Source organism: Ovis aries, chromosome 1 (genome assembly GCF_016772045.2).
Source record: "Ovis aries strain OAR_USU_Benz2616 breed Rambouillet chromosome 1, ARS-UI_Ramb_v3.0, whole genome shotgun sequence".
Taxonomy (NCBI): domain Eukaryota; kingdom Metazoa; phylum Chordata; class Mammalia; order Artiodactyla; family Bovidae; genus Ovis; species Ovis aries.
In genome coordinates, this window is record NC_056054.1 from 25,360,745 (window position 1) to 25,386,269 (window position 25,525).

The 25,525-nt window shown below is 37.8% G+C and overlaps 1 protein-coding gene across 7 annotated transcripts in view; it reads right to left on the reverse strand.

The window, feature by feature from the left end:
* FAF1 (Fas associated factor 1) overlaps positions 1-25,525 on the reverse strand; it is a 497,312-nt gene that overhangs the window by 427,380 nt on the left and 44,407 nt on the right. For 3 of the 7 annotated variants that reach the window (XM_060408829.1, XM_060408821.1, XM_060408822.1), the window contains exons 2-3: positions 25,275-25,343; positions 1,032-1,124 (exon numbers count right to left, since the gene is read on the reverse strand). The exons of 1 other annotated variant lie outside the window; for it this stretch is intronic. Coding sequence is in view for 4 of the 6 variants with exons in the window: in XM_060408821.1 (XP_060264804.1) it covers positions 1,032-1,124; positions 25,275-25,343 (162 nt within the window). In the remaining 2 variants the exon portion in view is untranslated. The remainder of the gene's footprint in view (positions 1-1,031; positions 1,125-25,274; positions 25,344-25,525) is intronic. 3 more of the 7 variants (XM_042247840.2, XM_004001957.6, XM_060408827.1) reach the window with 1 other exon arrangement.

Here is a 25,525-nt window from a genome sequence, read left to right on the forward strand (position 1 = left end):
TCATCCCAATTACCAAGAAGGGTAGTACTAAAGAATGAGCTAGCCAATTGTACTCATTTCCCATGCTAGTAAGGTCATGCTTAAAATCTTGCATGCTAGGCTTCAGCATTATGCAAATCAAGAACTTCCAGATGTCCAAGCTAGGTTTAGAAAAGAAAAAGGAACCAGAAATCAAATTGCTAACATTCACTGGATCATAGAGAAAGCAAGGGAATTCCAGGAAAACATCTACCTCTGTTTCATTGACTATGCCAAAGCCTTTGACTATGTGAATCGTAATAAACTGTGGAAAGCTCTTAAAGAAATGGGAATAGCAGATCATCTTACCTGTCTCCTGAGAGGCCTGTATGCAGGTCAAGAAGCAACAGTTAGAACCCTGTATGGAACAATCAACTGGTTCAAGATTGAGAAAGGAGAATATGCTGTCACCATGTCCATTTAATCTATATGCTGACAACATCATGAGAAATGCCGGGCTGGATGAGTTACAAGCTGGAATCAAGATAGGCAGGAAAAACATCAACAACCTCAGATATGCAGATGATATCACTCTAATGGCAGAAAGTGAAGAGGAACTAAATAGCCTCTTGATGAGGGTGAAGAAGAGTGAAAGAGCCGGCTAAATACTAAACATTGAAAAAACTAAGATCGTGGCATGTGGTCCCATTACTTCATGGCAAATAGAGAGGGAGAAGGTGGAACTAGTGACAGATTTCCTCTTCTTAGGCTCAAAAATCACTGTGGACGGTGACTGCAGCCATGAAATCAGAAGATGTTTACTTCTTGGCAGGAAGGCTACAACAAACCTAGACAGAAATGCACTCTGCCGACAGAGGGCCATATAGTCAAAGCTATAGTTTTCCCAATGATCACATACAGTTGTGAGAGTTCCCAATGCCACATACAGTTGGCAGAGTGCCAAAGAATTTATGCCTTCAAAGTGTGGTGCTGGAGAAGACTTCTAAGAGTCTCTCGGACAGCAAGGAGCTCAAACCAGTCAATCGTAAGGGAAGTCAACCCTGAATACTCACTGGAAGGACTGATGCTGAAGCTGAAACTCCAGTATTTTGGTCATCTGATGAGAACAGCTGACTCACTGGAAAAGTCCCTGATGCTGGGAAAGGCTGAGGGCAGGAGGAGAAGAGGGCATCAGAGTATGAGATGGCTGGATGGCATCACCAGCGCAATGGACATGAACTTAGACAAACTTAGGGAGATGGTGAGGGACAGGGAGGCCTGGTATGGGGGTCACAAAGAGTCATGCACAACTGGGCGACTGAACAACAACAATAATTTTTGGATTATGAGTTATCAAGTTGAAATATTCTTGCTACACAAAAAATTCCCATCTACAGAGTCCTACAAATTCGAGTCCCTATCTCTTGTTCTGCCTTAGTATTCTCTTCCCTCTGCTAACTATAGTCACATCAGAGTTCCATCTCTTCCTCAAACACATGTTGACTCTTACCTCAGGGTCTTTGTATTTCCTCTTTCCTCTGTCTTTCCAAAACTTTTTCCTTATATCTTTACATAACTGGCTCCTCATTCCCAAGTATCAACTAAAATGCTACTCAATAAAATAACATTACTTGAATCCATAATATAAAAGAGCCCTCTCTATGTCTCCAGTCCTGTTTGGTTTTCTTCCTGTTTGTTATTACTTTCTAAAATTATATTGTATATTTACAAATTTATTTACAGATATTATGGCTCCTACTCACCCAAGACTGCAAGTTCCAATAAGACTTGCTGGTCTTATTCACTGCTATATTCCCAGTGCCTAGGAAAAGTGCTGGCACATAGTAAGGACTCAATGAAGTGAAGAAGTGAAGTCGCTCAATCGTGTCTGACTCTTTGCGACCCCACAGACTGTAGCCAACCAGGCTTCTCCATCCATGGGATTTTCCAGGCAAGGGTACTGGAATGGGTTGCCATTTCCTTCTCCAGGGGATCTTCCTGACCCAGGAATTGAACCCAGGTCTCCCACATTGCAGGCAGACGCTTTACCCTCTGTGCCACCAGGGAAGCCCAAGGACTCAATATATTTAATCAATTAATAAGTGAAGCAGATAAACTCACTTTGGGGTTATATGTTAGCTTCATAGAACACATCATGGCAGGTGGTGGGAGCAGAGAAGCAATGTCAATTATCTTTTATTAAAACCAAAACCTAAAACTGCTAGTTGAACTTCATTACTAGTGAAGACAACTGATTTTTAAGACACTCCAAAATGTGGTTACAATGAAAAATATATGTCCATGGCAGGTATTCAGAAGCACTTGTGTCACTTTTTCCTATTAAATCTGAACATGACCTCAAATCTTAACACACTTCTTTAGTCAGGCACTACCAACTGCCTTTACAATCAGAAAAAAAAAAACAAACAAACAAAGGAAAAATCAACAGAATTGGGTTATGTGCTAAAAGCATCTGTTGTCTCTAGCATAATGAAATCTAAATCCAGCATCAGAAAACCTGGACAAAGTTCTGGTCCTTCAGCAATGTCAATGTAATGATGGAAGCTAAAATTTTAGCCAAAAAAGACAGATACACAAGATTTGAAAAATAGTGTAAAGGTGGCAGAATCAATCAATTATAGATCCTAGTGTGCCTGAAGGACTTCCAAGTCTAGTTATTAAAGGGTATGAGATAGGGGTGGGAAAGACAGATGTCTGAAATTAAGATTACCAAGGACAGGCAGCGACTGGTAACAAAATGGTTAAGAAAAAGATTATAATAAGAAGGTGCCTATGGCAGGATGAATGTCTGACACACTGAGAGGAAGGAAAGGTTTGAAGTACCAAGTAATGGCACGGCAAACATAGGATTTAGTAAGAAAAAAAGGGTACAAATATATAAAATTTGGTGAGACTTCCAGATAACTTAAGCCAACAATGGCTGCCTACCTATCATGCAATATTTCTTTCTGTGTTATTTATCAATTTACTGACTCTCAGATCTGAATGCACATTTCAGTTATGTTCTAGGATAGGGCTGAATAGGAAAGGAACAAAATAAAATGGAACGAAATGAAATTTCTTTAAATATCTCTTTTTTAAAGGGGGAATAATCTTAAACTTTCTCAACAGAGAACACCAGAATACTCAGAGGAAACAGGCTCTCCTGCAGTTTCCTGATGCCACACAGGAGCCAGCAGTGTGGAAGTAAGGGCAGCCGGTGGAGCTCTGCCCCAGACATGGGCCCAGAACATAGTCTTTCTGTAACCTTGCAATCTTGGCCTAGAGATAATATTTTCATGGCCCTTTCAATATAAAATCCAGTGTTCAAAGATCTCTTACCTACCCACAGTACCTTGACTCCCTCTACAAGCTCCTGTGAACAGCCTGCCTGTGGTCAGAGGGTTGACACCATGCCACCCCTTCTTCTTCAAGTCTCCAGTCCACCACATGCAGCGTTCCTGTGCCCAGAGGATCCGCAACTCCACGCGAGCTCACAGTACACCCATACTAACTGATTGCTGATTTGCTCCTCCATTGCACACCAGGGGGCTTCCCAGGTAGCCCTAGTGCAGAAGCTGTCTGCCAGTGTAGGAGACATAAGAGACTTGGGTTTAATTCCTGGGTTGGGAAGATCCTCGGGAAATGGCAACCCACTCCAGTATTCTTGTATGGAGAATCCCATGGACAGAGGAGCCTAGCAGCCTACAGTCCTTGGGGTCGCAAAGAGTAGGGCACAACTGAAGTGACCACACACACAGCATAGCAGAGAGTGCCAATTACTTGCCTAGTGATTACAAACCATTTCTGGCTTGGTCAAACAATGAACATTTCTTCTACTGAGTGAGCTGAACAACTTCTCCATCAAGGTATGATTCCCTTCAAAGTATGTCCATCCTTGGGTACACTCTCTCAGTACTACACAGTACAATATAGAGTTTCCTCATATTTTATCTTTACTGGTTTATCACAGTTATTAATTCATTATATTAAACTTCACCTGTTTAACCTACTTTGTGATTATATACATTCTGATTGAACCCAGACTATTATACCATACATAACACTACTACTCAACAAGGGAAAAATAAAGGTAAACAAAGAGAATACTGAAACTTCAAAAACAACTATGAATTTAAAAAAAAAATTTGCCAAATCCTAGTGCCTGATCTCTCATGTTCCTGGTCCCATCCCTACCCTACAAAGACATACCCAGAAAAAAATGAGAGGAAGACAGAAGAGGGAAGCTAGGGAAGGAGATTAAAACTGCTCTAAAACTACTGCCTGACAACCTAAGTTCAATCTGTCTGAAAACATTAAAAAGAGTATATCAACAGATCAGAGCAAAGATTACAAGAAAGGAACTTCAAAAAAGCACAACTTAAAAGGAGTAGACATGACCTAAAGGGCAAGTTAAGAAACACACAGCTTCTGCAAAGAAGAAAAAAGGCAAAAAGAAAGTGAAAAGTACCCTACGACAACCAAGTGGTAAAAGGGAAAAGAGGCAAAAGAGAATCATAAAACCAAAGTGCTTGTTACTCCCCACCACCCTTCCTCACCAGCCCCACACACACTAAAACAAATCAGCCAAAAAACTAGCTAAAGTATCTGAACTTTGACAAACTGACAGAAGAGGGCGCCCTTAAATAAAAATCTTATAAATCACACCATTCCCATGAAAATACAAAGATATATGATGTATTGTTAAAAAAAAAAATCAAGAAATGAAATTACACACATTTCTACTAAGAAAAATTCCTTCCCACAAAATAACCGTGAATAGGAAAAACCTATAAATCAAACAGTATATTAAATATACTTATATATTACTTATATAAATATACTTATATTAGGATATTAAGTAAATTCATAATGACTAACTCTGAGACATAGTATACTAAAATATACTTCAAATAGTATATTAAATATACTTAAATTAGCATTTGAGGATGTGAAAAATCACCTTGAATTAGAAAATTCAAAAACTATAAATAACAACCCCCCTCCCAAAAAAAAAGGGCATGGAAAAATGGAAGAAAGTTGATGTTACCAAGAAAGAAAAGAAAGAAAATTCTCTTAGAAATGAAGAACAAATTACAAGATGCCTAAGGGAAAATAAATGCCAACAAAATTTAATGTGAGGCACTGAAGAAAGGCAAGAAACCAACCAAGAGAATAAAAACAACATAAAGGTAAAAAGGATCAGAGAGAAAGTAATGGAAGTAGTAGACAAAGTAATAATATTCACATTGTCAAATCTCTAAAAGAGAAAACCAAAGCAATGGAATAGATCTAAGATTTAAAACTATAATCTTCCCAGCTGGCACTAATGATAAAGAACTTGCCTGCCAATGCAGGAGACATAAGAGAAGCAGGTTCGATCCCTGGCTCAGGAATATCCCCTGGAGGAGGGCATGGCAACTCACTCCAGTATTCTTGTCTGGAAAATCCCATGGACAGAGAAGCCTGGCAGGCTACAGTCCAGGGTCGCAGAGAGCCAGACATGACTGAACCCACTTAATAATCTAGGAAAGCTTTCCAGAAATACAATAAAGACAAGAATCTATATCTTGAATAGCTCACTGGATGCCTCAGAAAAATTCATAATGTCTCTGAGACATATTCTACTAAAACTACTAAATTTCAAAAATAAGCTCCTCAAGGCCTCCAGGAAAAGATCAATAATTTACAAAGGCAAAGAGTACGAGTAGCATCAGAGTCTACAATATATAAAACAAAGCAATAATGAAGCAATATTAGGGTGGGTGGGGGATGAACCAAAGATCTTTATACACAGAAAAGCTATCTGTCAAATTTCAGGGTGACAGAAAAATTGTTTTCAATAATACAGGAACTTAAGGAATTACGCTTCAATCAGACCTTCTTGATAAGTCTACTAGAGAAAGAGCATCCAACTGATGACTAAGAAACTTTCAGTAAAAGGATCAACAATAAGTATTTTTTAAATATGTGGGTATTTTTAAATACAAATAAATATATACCACTAAAACAAAGGTGGGATGCAAGTTGAAAGGCAAACAGATAAATCTTCATGTTCTTAAAAAGTATAAATAATGCAATTTTTAAATGAAAGAAGGGTGAGGGAAAGGAAAATACAATAAGTATATTGATTGCTATAAAGGCAAAGGTAGGCTGACAGAGTACTTGAAAATTGATAAATCACATAGTATTTCATAGAAAGCATAGCAAATACAACAAAGTATGCAAGATTACAAAATATTGTAACAGCACTGATCAAACACATCAATTATATTTAGTGAATATGAATGGACTAAATTATCAAAAGAAAAACATTTTCAGTTCAGCTCATGAAACAAGACTCAACTATATGCTATATATAAGAATTACAACTAAAACAAGGTAATGATTAAAAATAAAATTAAAATATCAGGTTAATGGAAACAAAGAGAGTAGGGGTAGCCTGCTGATATCAGACAAAACAGAAGTTAGGCCCAAAGCATTATATGTGAAAGGTCACTTTCTAATGCTTAAAGCCATATTTCACAACAAAATATATTACTCTTATGAATATGTATGCATGAAATAAAGCAATCAATTTCATGAAGGAAAAACTATAGGAGATTTTAAAAGACAAAAATATACTAAATAATGAGGCTAAATACACTCACTACTCTCAATAAAAGACACAGCAAACTGACGAAAGAAGGTAGAACATCTTATGGATATCTACCCTGAACTCTACATTTTATAACACAGAAGACACCTTGTCTCAAAAGCCAAAGACACATACAGAAAAATCAATTATATGTGAGATCATAAGACACATAACAGACACAAAATAGAAACATCATAAGCTGATACTCTCTGAATGCAACAAAATGGAACTAGAAGTTACTAACAAAACAAAAAAAGAAAACAGAAAGGACTCTGCATTTGAAAATTTTGAAACCATCTATTAAACCTTTGTCTGGAAAGAAATACAAACGGAAATTACAGTGATTTCTCAAGGTAATGACAATGAATCATTAGACAACTGGAAAGTATACTGTTTCCAACCTAAATATGGATATCTTACCATGGATCAGACATGCAAGCTATTACTTTTGCTGGAATCTGATTACAAGGTCTATTCTCTACCATTAGTGGGAACGTAAGTAGTGCATTACTCATAAAAACATTTTCAGCCATATATGTATTTAAATGTATATGATAAACATGTGAATCATTTGTACTATGAATATGTCATTAATACTTGGATGACCTTATAAAAGGTAATCACCTTATAAAGGACTTTCCTGGTAGCTCAGATGGTAAAGCATCTGCCTACAATGCAGGAGACCCGGGTTCCATCCCTGGGTCGGGAAGAACTCCTGGAGAAGGAAATGGCACCCACTCCAGTACTCTTGCCTGGAGAATCCCATGGATGGAGGAGCATGGTAGGCTACAGTCCATGGGGTCGCAAAGAGTAGGACACGACTGAGTGACTTCACCTTCTTTTCTTTCTTTCCAGCCTTATAATGGGAAGAGCAAGAGCATATGTACATGACTTTTCTGAAACCCATCAGAAAGTAAGATCACAACACAAAAAATTGGCCCAAAATCTAAGACAGGTTAACCCTGTCAGAGACAGACAAAATGCGAGCACTGGCTTACTAAAGTAAAAGTTACACTAGGATGACTGACAAATTAGTAGAGGCTAACAATGTAATGGTGAGAAAGTTAAGACAAGTATAGGGAAGGGGTATGCAGGCTTTCACTCCATCAACACCACAAAGTGCTCACAGAAAGAGAAAAAAAAAAGAGGAGGAATAAAATAAATAAATGGCAAAGTCCTCGGGAACTCTATTATGGTGCAGAATAAAGAAAGAGGGCGCAATGAGAGGGGCACAAAACTCTACCAGGACTCTGGTATCTCCTTCACAAAACAAAAGCCTTAATCTGAGAGGAGAAGGGCAACAACCATCGTCATCTTGGTGCACTTGTGATATCCAAGTAGAAAAGGGAAAAACTCCTCTGCCCCAGGAAGAGGAGCAGGAAAACATGCTGGGCTCACAACTACATCCAGAGAGAGACATGAGCTTTGCAAAGACAACATATCCAAGGACCAGGGACTCAATGCCTGCAGAAGCCTGAAATATTATCAAAAACAGAAAATGCCCCTCCAGTTCCCATAGTCAGATAGCTAGCAGAGTAACAGGCAACTTGCAAGAGATACATCCTCTCTAAAAGATGATGCTGTGAAACTGCTGCACTCAATATGACAGCAAATTTGGAAAACTCAGCAGTGGCCACAGGACTGGAAAAGGTCAGTTTTCATTCCAATCCCAAAGAAGGGCAATGCCAAAGAATGCTCAAACTATCGCACACTTGCACTCATCTCACATGCTAGTAAAGTGATGCTCAAAATTCTCCAAGCCAGGCTTCAGCAATACGTGAACCATGAACTTCCAGATGTTCAAGCTGGTTTTAGAAAAGGCAGAGGAACCAGAGATCAAATTGCCAACATCCGCTGGATCATCAAAAAAGCAAGAGTTCCAGAAAAACATCTCTTTCTGCTTTCTTGACTATGCCAAAGCCTTTGACTGTGTGGATCACAACAAACTGTGGAAAATTCTGAAAGAGATGGGAATACCAGACCACCTGACCTGCCTCTTGAGAAACCTGTATGCAGGTCAGGAAGCAACAGTTAGAACTGGACATGGAACAACAGATTGGTTCCAAACAGGAAAAGGAGTATGTCAAGGCTGTGTATTGTCACCCTGCTTATTTAACTTCTATGCAGAGTACATCATGAGAAACACTGGGCTGGATGAAGCACAAGCTGGAATCAAAACTGCTGAGAGAAACATCAATAACCTCAGATATGCAGATGACACCATCGTTATGGCAGAAAGTGAAGAACTAAAGAGCCTCTTGATGAAAGTGAAAGAGAGCAAAAAAGTTGGCTTAAAGCTCAACATTCAGAAAACTAAGATCATGGCATCTGGTCCCATCACTTCATGGGAAATAGATGGGGGGACAGTGGAAACAGTGGCTGACTTTATTTTGGGGGGCTCCAAAATCACTGCAGATGGTGATGGCAGCCATGAAATTAAAAGACACTTACTCCTTGGAAGGAAAGCTATGACCAACCTAGACAGCATATTAAAAAGCAGACACTTAACTTTGTCAACAAAGGTCCGCCTAGTCAAGGCTATGGTTTTACCAGTAGTCATGTATAGATGTGAGAATTGGACTACAAAGAAAGCTGAGTGCCAAAGAATTGATGCTTTTGAACTGTGGTGTTAGAGAAGACTCTTGAGAGTTCCTTGGACTGCAAGGAGATCCAACCAGTCCATCCTAAAGGAGATCAGTCCTGTGTGTTCACTGGAGGGACTGATGTTGAAGCTGAAACTCCAATACTGTGGCCACCTGATGCAAAGAGCTGACCCATTTGAAAATACCCTGATGCCTGGAAAGATTGAAGGCAGGAGGAGAAGGAGACAACAGAGGATGAGATGGTTGGATGGCATCACCAACTCAATGGGCATGAGTTTGGGTAAACTCCAGGAGTTGGTGATGGACAGGGAGTCCTGGCGTGCTACAGTTCATGGTGTCGCAAAGAGTCGGACACAACTGAGCCACTGAACTGAACTGAAGCACAGCTCAGATTAAAAACCAAAAATTAAGGGCAAAGTGAGCATTAAAAAAAAAAAAAATCAGAACTCTCTGGTGGACTAGTGGTTAGGACTCCACACTCTCACTGCCGAGGGCCTGGATTTAAGCCCTGCTTGGGAACTAATATCCCACAAGCTGCATAGCCCCCCCAAAAAAAATCTCTACCAAATCAGTTGACACCCTAAACACTATGTATCAGGAGAAGTTTGTTTTGTTTTGTTTTTAATATTTATTTATTTGGCCACACCAGGTTAGTTGTGGCACACAGGCTCTTCAATCTTTGCTGAAGCCTGTGAGATCTAGTTTCCCGATCAGGAGTCAAACCTGGGTCCACTGCAATGGCAGCACAAGAGTTTTAGCCACCGGACCACCAGTTAAGTCCACAGGAGAAGAATTTGAAGGCCTTGGTATACTGAGCAAAAGCCATTGGAGAAATGAGTCTCAAGCACAACCCAAATCAAAATCAGATCAATTCAAACACCTGCACTAAAGTCTTAGCATAAAGAAAGGCATGTCAATTTCCAGACATAAAATACTGGGTTGGCCATTAACTTTATTTGGGTTCTTCCATAACATCCCGAAAGAACTTTGTGGCTAACCCAAGATTTACCTTAGTCTCTACTATCCTAGCAATAAGTTATGCAGAGTTGAAGGACGTGTGCTCATGTTCTCCTGTGAGAACACCAAAATCTCAACTAGCTGCAGAACAACCATCAACAGAAGAATGTTGGATCCCACCAAAAAAAGATACCCCACGTCCAAGCACAAAGGAAAAGTCCCAACAAAATGATAGGAGGGGCATAATCAAGTTTAGAATCAAACTTCATACTCAGTGGGCACAAGCAAAACCTTGTGTGCACCAGAACTCAGGGAAAGAAGCAGTGACGTCCACAAGAGACTGAGCCAGACCTCCCTTTGAGTGTTTGAGGGTCTCCTGCATACGCATGGGTCAGCAGTGGCCTGCCATGGGGTCAATGGTACTGACTACAGCAGTCCTGGGAGCCATGGTGTGTTGGCCTAAGTCCTTTTGAAGAAAGTCGCCATTAGCCAAACTATAGAGACCCTGAGCAGATGACCCACAAACTGGAGAACAATTATACCAAAGAAGTTCTTGCACTGCTTTAAAAGTTCTAGGGTCCGCAAGAGATTTCACAGCCTTGGTGATCTGGCAAAGGGACTGAGAAATCCCAGGGAAACTGACTTTGAAGGCCAGTGGGATTTGATTACAGAACGACCAGAGGACTGGGGAAACAGACCCTTGTAAGGCACAACAAAACCTTGTGTGCACCAGGACCCAGGAGAAAGGAGCAGTGATGCCACCGAGACTGAGCCAGACTTGCCTGTGAGTGTCATGGAATCTCCAGTGGAGGTGGGGGTTGACAGTGGCGTGCTGCAGGGTCAGTGGCATTGACTACAACAGTCCTAGGAGCTGCAACATGCTGGCCTAAGTCCTTTTGAAGGAGGTCACCATTACCACCAACCCCTACTACAGTTTGGCCTCAGGCCAAACTACAGGGAGGGAACACAGCTCCACTCATCAGCAGAAAATTGGATTAAAGACTTACTGAGCATGGCCTCACCAACCAGAGCAAGACCCAGTTTTTGCCACAGCCAGTCCCTCTCATCAGGAAGCTTGCACAAGCCTCTTATCCTCATCCATTAGAGGGCAGACAGAATGAAAACCACAATCACAGAAAACTAACCAAACTGATCACATGGACCACAGCCTCAATGAAACTATGAGCCATGCAGTGTAGGGCCACCCAAGATGGATGGGCCATGGTGGAATGTTCTGACAAAACATGGTCCAGTGGAGAAGGGAATGGCAAACCACTTCAGTATTCTTGCCTTGAGAACCCCATGAACAGTATGAAAAGGCAAAAAGGTATGACATTGAAAGATTAACTCCCCAGGTCGGCAGCTGCTCAATACGCTACTGGAGAAGAGCAGAGAAATAGCTCCAGAAGGTATGAAGAGGCTGAGCCAAAGCAAAAACAACACCCAGTTATGGATGTGTCTGGTCATGAAAGTAAAGTCTGATGTTGTAAAGAATAATTCTACGTAGGAACCTGGAGTATTAGGTCCATGAATCAAGGCAAATTGGAATGTTCAAATGGGAGATGGCAAGAATAAACATCAACATTTTAGGAATCAGTAAACTAAAATGGACCAGAAAGGATGAATTTGATTCAGATGACCATTATATCTACTCCTGTGGGCAAGAATCCCTTAGAAGTAACTAAGTAGCCCTTATGGTTAACAAGAGTCCAAAATGCAGTACTCAGCTGCAATTTCAAAACAGAATGATCTGTTTGTTTTCAAGGCAAATCATTCGACATCATAGAAATCCAAGTCTATGCCCCTACCAATAATGCCAAAGAAGCTGAAGTTGACTGGTTCTATGATGACCTACAGACCTTCTAGAACTAACACCAAAAAAAGATGTCCTTTCATAACAGGGGACTAGAATGCAAAAGTAGAAAGTCAAGAGATACCTCTTGACAAGTTTGGTCTTGAAATACAAATGAGGCAGGGCTAAGGCTAACAGTTTTGCCAAGAGAATGCACTGGTCATAACAAATACTCCCAACAACATGAAAATCAACTATATACATGGACATCACCAGATGGTCAATACCAAAGTCAGACTGATTATATTATTTGCAGCCAAAGATTGAGAAACTACATACAATCAGCAAAAACAAGACCAGGAGCTGACTGTGGCTCAGATCATGTACTCCTTATTGCCAAACACACACTTAAATGGAAGAGGGTAAGGAAAACCACTAGACCAATCAGGTATGACCTAAATCAAATCCCTTACAATAATACAGTGGAAGTGACAAATAGAGTCAAGGGATTAGATCTAATAGACTGCCTGAAGAACTATGGATGGAGTTTTGTAACATTATACAGGAGGTGGTCATCAAAACCATCCTGAAGAAAAAGAAATGCAAAAGGACAAATGGTTGTCTGAGGAGGCCTTACAAATAGCTGAGAAAAGAAGAAAAGCAAAAGGCAAAGGAGAAAATAAAAGATATAACCATATGAATGTAGAGTTCCAAAGAATAGCAAGAAGAGATTAAAAAAACAAAAATGTTCCTAAGCGATTAATGCAAAGAAACAGAGGAAAACAACAGAATGGGAAAGCCTAGAGATCTCTTCAAGAAAATTAGGGATACCAAAGGAATATTTCATCCAAAGATGGGCACAATAAAGGACAGAAATGGTATGGACCTAACAGAAAAAGAAGTGATTAAGAACAAGGGGCAAGAATATACAGAAAGTGAAGTCACTCAGTCATGTCCGACTCTTTGCGACCCCATGGACTGTAGCCTATCAGGCTCCTCCATCCATGGGATTTTCCAGGCAAGAGTGCTGGAGTGGATTGCCATTTCCTCCTCCAAGGAATCTTCCCAACCCAGGAATCGAACCCGGGTCTCCCACATTGCAGGCAGATGCTTTACCGTCTGAGCCACAATACACAGGAGAACTATACAAAATAGATCACACCACAATGGTGTGATCACTCACCTAGAGCCAGACATCCTGAAGGGCGAAATCAAGTGGGCCTTAGGAAGCATCACTAAGAACAACGCTAATGGAGGTGATGGATTTACAGTTGAGCTGTTTCAAATCCTAAAAGATGATGCTGTGAAAGTGCTGCACTCAATATGCCAGCACACTGGGAAAACTCAGGAGTGGCCAAAGGACTGGAAAAGGCCAGCTTTCATTTCAATCCCAAAGAAAGGCAGTGTCAAAGAATGTTTAAACTACCGCACAACTACAATCATTTCACATGCTAGCAAAGTAATGCTCAAAATTCTCCAAGCTAGGTTTCAACAGTATGTGAACTGAGAACTTTCAGATGTTCAAGCTGGATTTAGAAAAGGCAGAGGAACCAGAAATCAAATTGCCAACATCCAGTGGATCATTTAAAAAGCAAGAGAATTCCAGAAAAACATCTAGTTCTGTTTCACTGACTACACTAAAGCCTTTGACTATGTGGATCACAACCAAGTATGGAAAATTCTTCAACAGACGGGAATACCAGGCCACCTTACCTGCCTACTGAGAAAGCTGTACGCAGGTCAAGGAGCAACAGTTATTACCAGACATGGAACAATGGACTGGTTCAAAATTGTGAAAGGAATACATCAAGGCTATATAGTGTCACCCTGCTTATTTAACTTCTATGCATAGTACATCATGCAAAATGCTGGGCTGGATGAAGCACAAGCTGGAATCAAGATTGCCAGAACAAATATCAATAACCTCAGATATGCAGATGACACTATTCTATAGCATAAAGTGAAGAAGAACTAAAAAGCCTCTTGAAGAAAGTGAAAGAAGAGAGTGAAAATGCTGGCTTAAAACTGAGCATTAAAAAACTAAGATCATAGCATCCAGTTCAATCACTTCATAGCAAATAGATGGGTAAAATCACTGCAGATGGTGACAGCAGCCATGAAATTAAAAGACGCTTGCTCCTTGAAGAAAAGCTATGACAAATCTAGACAATGTACTAAAAAGCAGAGACATCACTTTGCCAACAAAGGTCCTTATAGTCAAAGCTATGGTTTTTCAAGCAGTTACGTACAGGTGTGAGAGCTAAACAATAAGGAAGGCTGAGTATCAAAGAACTGATGCTTTTGAACTGTGGCTGGAGTCTTAGAGAAAATTCTTGAGAGTCCCTTTGACTGCAAGGAGATCCAACCAGTCAATTCCAAAGGAAATCAATCCTAAATATTCACTGGAAGGACTGATGCTGAAGCTGAAGCTCCAATACTTTGGCCACCTGATATGAAGAACTGACTCGCTGGAAAAGACCCTGATGCTGCACAAGATTGAAGACAGGAGGAGGAGGGGACAACAAAGGATGAGATGGTTGGATGGCATCATCGACTCGACGGACATGAGTTTCAGCAAGCCCTGGGAGATGGTAAAGGACAGGGAAGTCTGGCATGCTGTAGTCCATGGTGTCATAAAGAGCTGGACAAAACTGAACAACTACTATCCTACATAAAACGTCCAGCTTTTGATAAAAATTGCAAAGCATACCAAAAGGCCATGTAAAGCATATTTGCAAGCGACAAGCAATCATGAGAAACCTACTTAGATAGGATACTAAAATTGACAGGGAATTTAAATGCCTATGATCAAAATATTAAAGGCTTTAATGGGAAAAATGGACAACATATAAGATCACATGAAAATATATTTGGGAGGGTTAAAAAGGGAGAGATTTAGAAGAGGCTATGTTAGAAATTTTAAAAAAAATACAGTAACAGATGAAGAATATCTTCAACAAGCTTATCAGTAAAATTGACACAAGGAAAGAATCAATGAACTTGGAGACAGGTCTAGAGAAACTACTCAAATTAAAACATATAGGGAAAAAAAAGAAAAAAGACAGGGCATTAAAGATGTGTAGAACACCAAACCACACTATTTAATATATGCAACACAGAAGGAGAAGAGAGGAAAGAAAAGAGCAGGAAACATAATATCCAAGAATTTTCAACACCAACTAAAGAGAGCTGGTGGTTGCACAACACTGTGAATACAGCATATACCATCAACTATATACTTTCTGTTAGACGAATTTAGTCTCAAAAAGAAAAAAGAATCTTCAAAGTCACAGATCTAAGAACATCAAGCTGGATTACAAACACTACACACACACACACACACACACACACACACACACACACACACACACACACACACACCCTTGGGTAGATCATCGTCAAACTGGTGAAAAACAAAAAGAAAACCTTGAGAGCCATAGGAGAGGAAAAAGATATTACATACAAAGAACGACTATAAAAATAGCAATGGACTTCTCTCCAGAGACCAAGCAAACTAGAAGATAACAAACAGCATGGCATCTTTAAAAAGGTAGAGGGTAAGGGAAAAAAAAACTTTCAGTCCAGAATTCCATACCCACTGAAAGAATCTTTCAAAGCTGGAGACAAAACAAAGACTTTCTCAGACTAAAAAAACTTACGACAATGTACAGCCAGCAAACCCACACTACAAGAAATAAAGGAAGTAGTTCAGGCAGAAGTATGATACCAGACAAAAACTTAAACATACAGAAAGAAATAAAACAAATCCAATTAAAATTTAATTATTTTTCTTTATATTTTATTGCTCTAAAAGATAATTATCTGAAGAAAAATAGTAGCAACATATTATGTGTTATAGCATATGCAAAACTAAAATATATGAGAAAGTGAAAGTCACTCAGTCATGTCCGACTCTTGTGACCCCCATGGACTATACAGTCCATGGAATTCTCCAGGTCAGACTACTGGAGTGGGTAGCCTTTCCCTCCTCCAGGGGCTCTTCCCAACCCAGGGATCAAACCCAGGTCTTTCACATTGCAGGCAGGCCACAAGGGAAGCCCAAAAATATATGAGAACAACAGTACAAAAAATAGGTAAGAAGAATTGGAAATACAGTGGTATAGGACCATCACACTACATATGAAGCAATATCTTATTATTTAAATGTAGATTTTGGTGACCTGTATTTTAAAACCTAGAACAACTACTGAAAAACAATTTCAGAAGAGAGATTACAATAAATCAACAGAAGAGAAAAAACTAGTGGTCAAAAGTTTAGTGAAAAACAAGATATTTGTATTGTCTCAATGTATCTCCTCGCAAGATACTGACTAATTACAAAGGTGAAGAAACCTAGGAGACATCATCTTAACCAAGTGTCAAAGTTAACACCATCAATAATAAGACACATTAACATCATGTACCTCCTGTTGCACTGAGAAAGGCACAAAATTACATCTGTGGTATTCTTGCCAAGAATGTATAAGCTCAGTCTATCATGAGAAACATCATACAGATCTAAACTTAAGAATATATTGCATGATATCTGAAATGTCATGGTCTCCAAAAGTGTCATGGTCATGAACAAAAGATTACAGACTAGAAAAGCCTAGAAAGACAAGAAAACTAAATGCATTGTGGAATTTAGATCAAATACTGAACCCAAAAAAAGTACATTAAGAGAGTATCTAGTGATATTCAAATAAAGGCTGTTGTTCAGTTAATAGTACTGCATCAACAGTATAACAGCACCAAAATAGAGTACTATATCAATTGCGTTTATGCAAGATGTTAGAAGTCTGATGAAGGGTATAAAAAACACTGCACTATTCTGCATCTCTTCTGTAAGTCCTTAGCATTTTCAGATGTTCTCATGCCCTACACACGTTGTTATACATGCCCCAGAGTTATAGAAACTCATTCATAATGAAATCATTTAGTTTCTAAGTCATGTCCCACGCTTTTGCAACCCCATGGACTGTGACCGCCAGGCTCCTCTGACCATGTGATTTCATAGGCAAGAATATTGGAATGGGTTGCCATTTCCTTCTCCAGGGGAACTTCCCAATTCAGGGATCGAACCTGTGACTAACTAACACAGAGCATAGTCAGTCTTAGAGTACCTTAATATCTGAGGAACTATGAAATTATGTTTATCACTGTTTACTATGGAGAGAGTTTAAGCTTGGCTATGATTTTTTTTAAAACATACAAGTCTGTGTTTGAGAGAAATCTACCCACAAGAGAAAGAAGCATTAAATAAGGACCCCAAAAAATATAATTAAAAAGTTACTAAAATATCAAGTTAAACAAAACCTAAACCAAACAACAAAAGCCAAAAATAGATTATTAAAAGAGAGTGAAATTGTTGAGAGGAGATCTTAAGCATTCTCACCTCAAAAAAAAAAAAATGTTTAATAAGAAAAATCAGTAAGAGCGAATGAAGAAAATGAGAACCACAGAATACATAGAAAGGAACTATACATGTTTTTTATGTGAATATTGTAAGCACAATTTTACTTAAAGACAGAAATACAACTAAACTTTTTAAGAAACTATACTTCCATTAAGTACCAATTTATTTAAAAATTGTCAGTATAAATACAAAGTTCTAAAGATAGGAATTTAAAATACCATATTACTTTTTCCTTCCAAGCACACACTGATTTATGTCAGCTAATCCTTGAAACCAGCAGAAAGAACAGCAAGTCATCACATTTACAGGTGTAACCACTAAACCACTTATTTTGTTGTAATGATATTTTGTTTAAACCACTTCCAGTAATAGAAATAAATATAATATCAAGGCAATCAGTTGCAAATAAACCCATTTTTCAAATGACGTTAACTTGTAAGTTAGCAAACTTTGTAAAATATCAAGATCAAACTACATCTAATTGAATTGAACAACTTTAAAAACAAACCCATGTACATTTTTATTTTCTTTTAAATGTTCAAGTCATAGCCTTTGGCTTAATTTCATAGCAGTAAGGGGACTCCTTACTACATGTTCCATTTGAAGAGTATACCTGTGCTCTAAATCATTGGTTAGATAAATAGTACTGCTGCTGCTAAGTCGCTTCAGTCGTGTCCGACTCTGTGCAACCCCATAGACGGCAGCCCACAAGGCTCCCCCGTCCCTAGGATTCTCCAGGCAAGAACACTGGAGTGGGTTGCCATTTCCTTCTCCAATGCAGGAAAGTGAAAAGTGAAAGTGAAGTTGCTCAGTCATGTCCGACTCTTAGTGACCCCATGGACTGCAGCCTATCAGCTCCTCCGTCCATGGGATTTTCCAGGCAAGAGTACTGGAGTGAAGTGCCATTGCCTTCTAGAAATCAATAAATATTAAGCCACATTTCCAAATTGCACTTAACAATGGGCATATCATTTCCTGCTGGGAGATTAACATATCGCATTCTCACCAAGTCTTAAACCCTGGGAACTTTTATCATTCATCAGTTCAGTTCAGTTCAGTTCAGTCGCTCAGTCGTGTCCGACTCTTTGTGACCCCATGAATCGCAGCATGCCAGGCCTCCCTGTCCATCACCATCTCCCGGAGTTCACTCAGACTCACGTCCATCAAGGCCTTGATGCCATCCAGCCATCTCATCCTCGGTCGTCCCCTTCTCCTCCTGCCTCCAATCCCTCCCAGCATCAGACTCTTTTCCAATGAGTCAACACTTCGCATGAGGTGGCCGAAGTACTGGAGCTTCAGCTTTAGCATCATTCCTTCCAAAGAAATCCCAGGGTTGACCTCCTTCAGAATGGACTGGTTGGATCTCCTTGCAGTCCAAGGGACTCTCAAGAGTCTTCTCCAACAGCACAGTTCAAAAGCATCAATTCTTCAATGGGTTTTATAAAAGAGGAGATGTCTGGCTTATGTAAATTACATTCAAAGGGAAAGTAACATATGAAGCAAAAGCCAATAAAGAGATAAGCAGAAAGTTAACTTGCAGTCTGGGGTAAAATGTGGACCTCAAACAGTTTTGATTTAATAATGCGAACCATTAACTGTAAGTTTTGTAAACTGAGAATTTCATGTTCGTAAAAACTCAAGTTTTCCTTTGAAAGGCAGAAAACAATTCTTTCATACCCACTTAATTAAACATTACTTAGAAGTGATCTTTTATCACACAGAACTGTGAAAACTTCATATAGGTTGCATTAGAGCTTCCTTTACAGTAGAATGGTACAACCAGAAATAAATAGGAGAGAAAAAATTATTTTTGAGATGCCAAGAAAAAAACTTGCAAAGAAAAGGATTTATTTGTGAATAGTATTTCTCAAAAAGCCACAATAGGTAAAAACCATCTAAATTTTATTTGTGAGATAATGAAATCAGTCCAATCTATTCCTTATGTAACTGGGCCTCCCTCTTTCCCTCTTTCCTCAAATCTTATGTTTGCCAGATAAGGAAGACTGACAGCAATAAGAATCACAAGTCTGAATAGCAAAGACTTTTCCAATATCCAAATAATGAAAATGGAAAACAGACTTAAAACAAGTATGTTAACAATAATATCAGTCAAATATTTTAGTAAGCAACTACCATGTGCTAAAACAAAATTAATAAGAAACATATTTCCTTTCCTCCAGAGTATTAGAACCTATTTGAAATCAGAGCATAAACATATTTAAATTACCATTATGTAACTATAGCAAAAGCTCTTTCATTTGACAACATGAAATAAGCTGTGAGTGACAGAAAGAAAAGTATAGGAGTTCAGAAAAGATTAACACACTACAGAAAATCTAGTAACCTTAAAACTACAATATTAAAGCTTTTAAAATTTTAAAGGGGAAACCCAAGTTCAAAACCACAGCTTTACCCCTTATTAGCTAAGTGAGCATGAACAATTTACTTAAAGCACTGGGCCTCAGTTTCTCGTCTATAAAATAAAGATAGTATCTACCTACCCACCTTAAAGATAATATCTACCTGCTGGGAAGATTAAATGAAATAATGTAGGTACATCACCTGACACGATACCTAGCACAAAGCAGACCCTCAATAAAAGGAGAGAAGGTAGAGGTGGGTGGATGATGGTCAAATTACAAAGTGAGAAACTGAAAACTTCCGTAGAATTTTAAAGGGCTTATAGTCCCATAAAACAAGGGAAACAAAGAAGGCTACAGCAAAGGAGGAGAAACTGATATGACGAGGTATTCCTTCACAGTAAAATCTCTTCTGTCACAGCAAAGATCTGTACAAATATAAGCCAGTGTCTAATGGCCATTGATGAAGCCCAGCACTCAATGCTTGGCTGCTTTCTGACGATGACAGAGACTCATTATATCACTGGTTAGACTAGTTCATTCATAAAACTGCAGGTGTTCATAACACTGTATAAAGTAGCAAAGCAATGCACATTCGAGGAACTCTATAGCCACATATTGAGTAACGTAGAAGAAGAAATTGTTCTATCGCATTTCAGGATAATTATTAAAACACATTTCTTCAAAAGTGAAAATTGGTGGAATGGAAATGTCTCAAAGCACCTCAATGAATCTCAAAATGAGACAGATTATGTGCATAATTTTCCTTGGGTTTTGACTCTTTAGATTTACTGTCTTTACTATAAACTTCCATTAACACAAAATTATTTTTGAAGATTAGAAATTCAGTAATGATCCAAAATTGGACACGCTGATTTGTTTCACTTTTGCCGTAAGTTGGGACATGTAGTTAAAGATAAATACAAGCACTCTGAATAGAGTCTTTCTTCAACAAAGCAGCTATGTCAGCACAGGCAGCAAATTAGAGCAGAAACTGAGTGCAAAGTTCAAAAATTATTTCCAAAGAGCATGGAGTACTTAAAATGTAGTACAGCTAGGTTAATGTTTACTTGTACTTTATTTCACTTAGCATTGGGTTATTAAGTATACGTCAAATAGCTTCCCCTGGATCTCCTAGAGCTCAGTGGAAATATTAATTTATTGAAGGAGTTTCATATGTATAGACCTTCCATGAAATAACTAGCACAGCATCTTGTCCATCATCTATGTCATAAAGCTGTTAAAAGGATTAATCAAAATAATACGCACAAGTGTTTCAAACTTATAAAGTTCCATTAAAATATTTACTTGTACTATAATTCATAATTGACTGTTTTTATAGAATATTAGAAATCAAGACATAAATAGACTCTTCATAAATATTTAATGTTTCAGAGATCTTGAATATAAATTAGTCCAAATTCCTTAATTTTATATGACATTCAGAGAGAAGTAACTTGGCCTAGGCCATACTGAATAAAATTGTAACAAGAAGTTTGAAAGTCAGGGCCCTTGATTCAAGATGAATGCAACAGGTTTACCATGATAGTTAACTGCCTCGTATTTTGATTACTCAAAATAAACACAAGCTGCACAGACTACTATTCTTCATTGACCCAAAATCTTCTATACTGAAAACAGAATATGAGCAGTGGGTCAATAGTGGAGCACAGATTTATAATTTATAATATACAGTGATCATGCAGCATGTTTCCACGTAAGAAGGCAATCCTTTGGTAAAATATTCTAATTCATTGCTAATAATTCTTCCTTTCTGGATGTACATTGAAAATACTTGTCTGCAAAGAAGGAATCACTGCAATGACATTAATCTTAACTAAAAATGCAGGACAACGTGAAAAATGTAAGTCTGAGGTAGACAGAGATATGGGGAGTAATACTACAGGACTCACATCAAGTAGATCAGTATCTCAAGATGCTTACCAATATTATTAAAGTTGATGTTATTTTGTTTTCAGAATTTAGCATATATAAGCCAACATGCAGTTGCCCCAAAAATAAGCAGTCAATTTAGGGCACTTAAAACATTGGGTTTGGAAGGACTGGTCTGTGGACAGCTATATAATGAAAATAATGTACAGGATCAGAGAAAGTGACTAATAATTAAAGTTGCTAGGACTGGGCTTTCATATAAAGTTCTTTTTTATTTGTATGTATAAATCTATAAAATGGCAACAATATTTGCAATCATTACTTTTTCAGGAAGTTATACCCATTTCTGAGTATAATATGCATGTATAAAGGACCACCTGTCTTATCAATTTCAACACTTCAGACACCATAAACATGTTTTTAAGCATCCATTGTATCGAGCATAAATCTGGGTAAACTGTAAGCATTCAGTACCAAGAGAATGAGTTTTCTGTTACTGGACTTTATAAATTTCATTACAATTCCAGACTGTGATGCCTAACTTACATTCCTTTCTACATCTCTAGTAAAATATGCACAAAAACCCTGGAGATGTCTTACTGATACGTATAGCAAATGTGAGATACAAACATGTCCTAAGGTAAAAACTTAAACTATGTGAACTCTTCCACAAGGCCCATAAAATACAAAGCAGTGATAATCATAATTTAAAACACAAAATATAATGCACAGACAAGATATATAAAACACCACATAAAAAGTTTCATCATTCTAACGAAAGTTTGAACTAGTAATGGATTATTCAAAATACTTTGTTTTTTAAAAACCACAATGTAAAGTGAGTTCTACATAAAAACAAGGTAAATGAGAACTTTTACAGAGTAAGATAGTTACACAGCATAGCCATCATTTACTGTGAATGAAAGTGGATTATGTGCAAAGAAAAGCCAGCTAAGACAAACATTAAAACAAACAAACAAACAAAAAAAGCCAGTTTAAAACTGTGAAAGATAGCCCAACAAAGGATGTTTGGGCCCAACAAAGAATGAGATTGCATTTCTGCAGAAAGATAGCATCAGTGTTTTTAGCCCAAATGCTATTTTAATATTTTTCCAAATTTTATCTCACAGTTGGAGAATACCTGTATCGTTCAATTATTTAACTACCTGGGAAAATTCTCCTCTTGCAATATTCTAGATTATTGGGTTGAGAAAAAATCCAGATTCAGTAAGAATTTAACCTTCAAAACTAATGAAACAGACCAATATGAAGCAGACAAGGAAAGAATTTATAGTCATTCCCCCAAAACGGTAATTCTTACTTCAAAGACCTGTAGTCCATTACTCCCAATATACAACCTCCCTTTACTCCAGTACCATGCATGAGTGGCTTGGTGAGATTTTTAACCTTAACCAGTAATTTGCACCAGGCTCTCCAAGAGATACTCTAAAACTATAAATACTAAATAAAGCAATGTTCTTGCTATTGCAAAAGAAGTTTCAAGACAAGAAACCTGGTGATATTATTTCAAATAAACTACTGTCCTTTCCCCCTTCCACCACATAGAAATCAGGAATATGTCACGTCTATCATGCTTTGTTAAGAGAATCACAGTGGTGAAAGCATGGTTTTGAAGTCAGGCCATACAAATATTTATAAACTTTGACAAGTGCTAAAACATGAAAAAATAAGATAATCCTAAAACAGACAATCCTAAAAATGTATGTAAGTCAGTAGAAATTTAAATTACCGCAACCAATCTGGAAGGTAGTATAATTATCCAAAAGCCTAAAAATATGTATATAATTTGACCCAGAAACTCAAATTATTAATTGAATTTATTCACTGTCTTCCAGGAAAACAGTAGGTTAAATATGCAAGGATGAATGTACAAGAATATCCTTTAATATATATAATTCCAAAATATCACAGAAATTAACTATCTAATAGCATAAGACTGATTGGTCAAATTACTCTGCTATAACAACACCATAAAGCACCAGCCAAACATTAAACATAAGAGAGAATGATGAATGGTCACATTTACTCAAACAGAAAGACATTCATGATAGTCCATTCAGTGAAAAACTCAGACTACAAAACAGAAGTACAAAACTCTAATTTGCATTTTAAAAAAAACATTTAAATCATATGATTAAAATAAAACATTCTGGAATAACATACACAAAAAAATTAAACAATAACTATCTCTAAATGATGGGATAAAATGTGATTATTAATTTATCCTTTATAAATTAATAGTGGTAAATCTATACAAAACACATAGATAATTAACTTCATTATATAAATCTATGTATGGACTTGAACATAGCTGCTATGTATCTAATCTCAGCTCTATTATTACCTTCAGTTTTGACTTTTGAAAATTAACATTTCTTCAAAATTCTAATTTAGACTTCTTTAGGATTTCAAAGGCATTGAGAGATATGTGTCATCCCAACATAACCAACACTGTTCCTATACTACTGTACAAATTATTTTTAGTTTGCTTTGCAACTGTAAATAAAATACAATTTTGTCAATGTGCGATGCTATGCTGGGCCTTGCCTTCTGAGTTACTGCCTAACCCCTCTCCAAAAAAAAAAAAAAACTAAACCATTTCTATAATAAACTGCCTGAAGTTCATAAGGAAAACCACAGCACAATGCCACTTGTTTAATAGCTTTAGAAAAGAGTAATCATCAGTGAGGCCCCCCACCTCCACCCCAAGAGAAGGAGAAACATCAAGTAGATTTATTCAGACCTTCAACAAGTCTGACTTCCCTCTCCTTCTAAACATCTCTACCGCAATACTACAGCGGGAAATGTAGCTTAATATACAGTAAGAGAAGTTTAAAGATAATTGAAATTACCTAAGGTTTCATAATAATTTAGCAATTTAATACTGAACTAAATATGAACTTCATATTAAATATATGACATTCAGATTGTCCTCATTCAGATTACAATTATAGATGGACCACGTATAGATATGCTGAACCACCTATAAGTAATGCCAAAGACATTCCAGAATTCATAAAATTTCATTGTCAAGATAAAGAGTTAGTTGCTCAGTTGTATTCAACTCTTTGCAACCCTATGGACTATAGCCCACCAGGCTCCTCTGTCCAAGGAATTCTCCAGGCAAGAATATTGGAGTGGGTTGCCATTTCCTACTCCAGGGGATCTTCCTGACCCAGGAATCGAACCCCCGTTTCCTGCACTGCAGGCAGATTCTTCACCATCCTAGCCACCAGAGAAGCCCAGATAAAGAAAAAAAGCACTTGAAATAAGTCAGACAGTTAAAGACAAATACTGCATGATTTCACTGATATGTGTAATCCACAAAGAAAACCAAATCATAAAAACAGAGTAAAGTGATAGTTGCTAGGTATGGGTGGAGAATGGGTAAAGGTGGTCAAAAGGTTACAAACTTCCAGTTCTGGGGGTCCAATGTACAGCACGGTAACTATAGTTAACAATATTGTATAATATAGATGAAAGTTGCTAAAAGAGTAATGTGTTAACTAACCTTACTGTAGTAACCAGTTTGCAATATACATGTATATCAAATCATCACAGTGTACACTTTACACTTACACAATGTTGTTTCTCAAGTATATCTCAATAAAGCTGTAAAAAAGAAAAAAGCACTTACCACTAAGTCCCAATTATTTTGTTCAAGCAATGTAATAGCTTCATCAATGTTTTCAATGCCAGTACATGCCTGAAAACAAAGTAAGAATTTTAGATAGAATTTTAAGAATGGAGAGGTTAATTAGCATTGAAAGAAACAAACAGCATAATGTGCAATTTAGGTTTGAACAGGTATGTAAACAAAGCCAAGACACTATATGCCTAACACTTCTAAGCATTTTACACAGACGGTTTGAAAATTGTTCATTACAA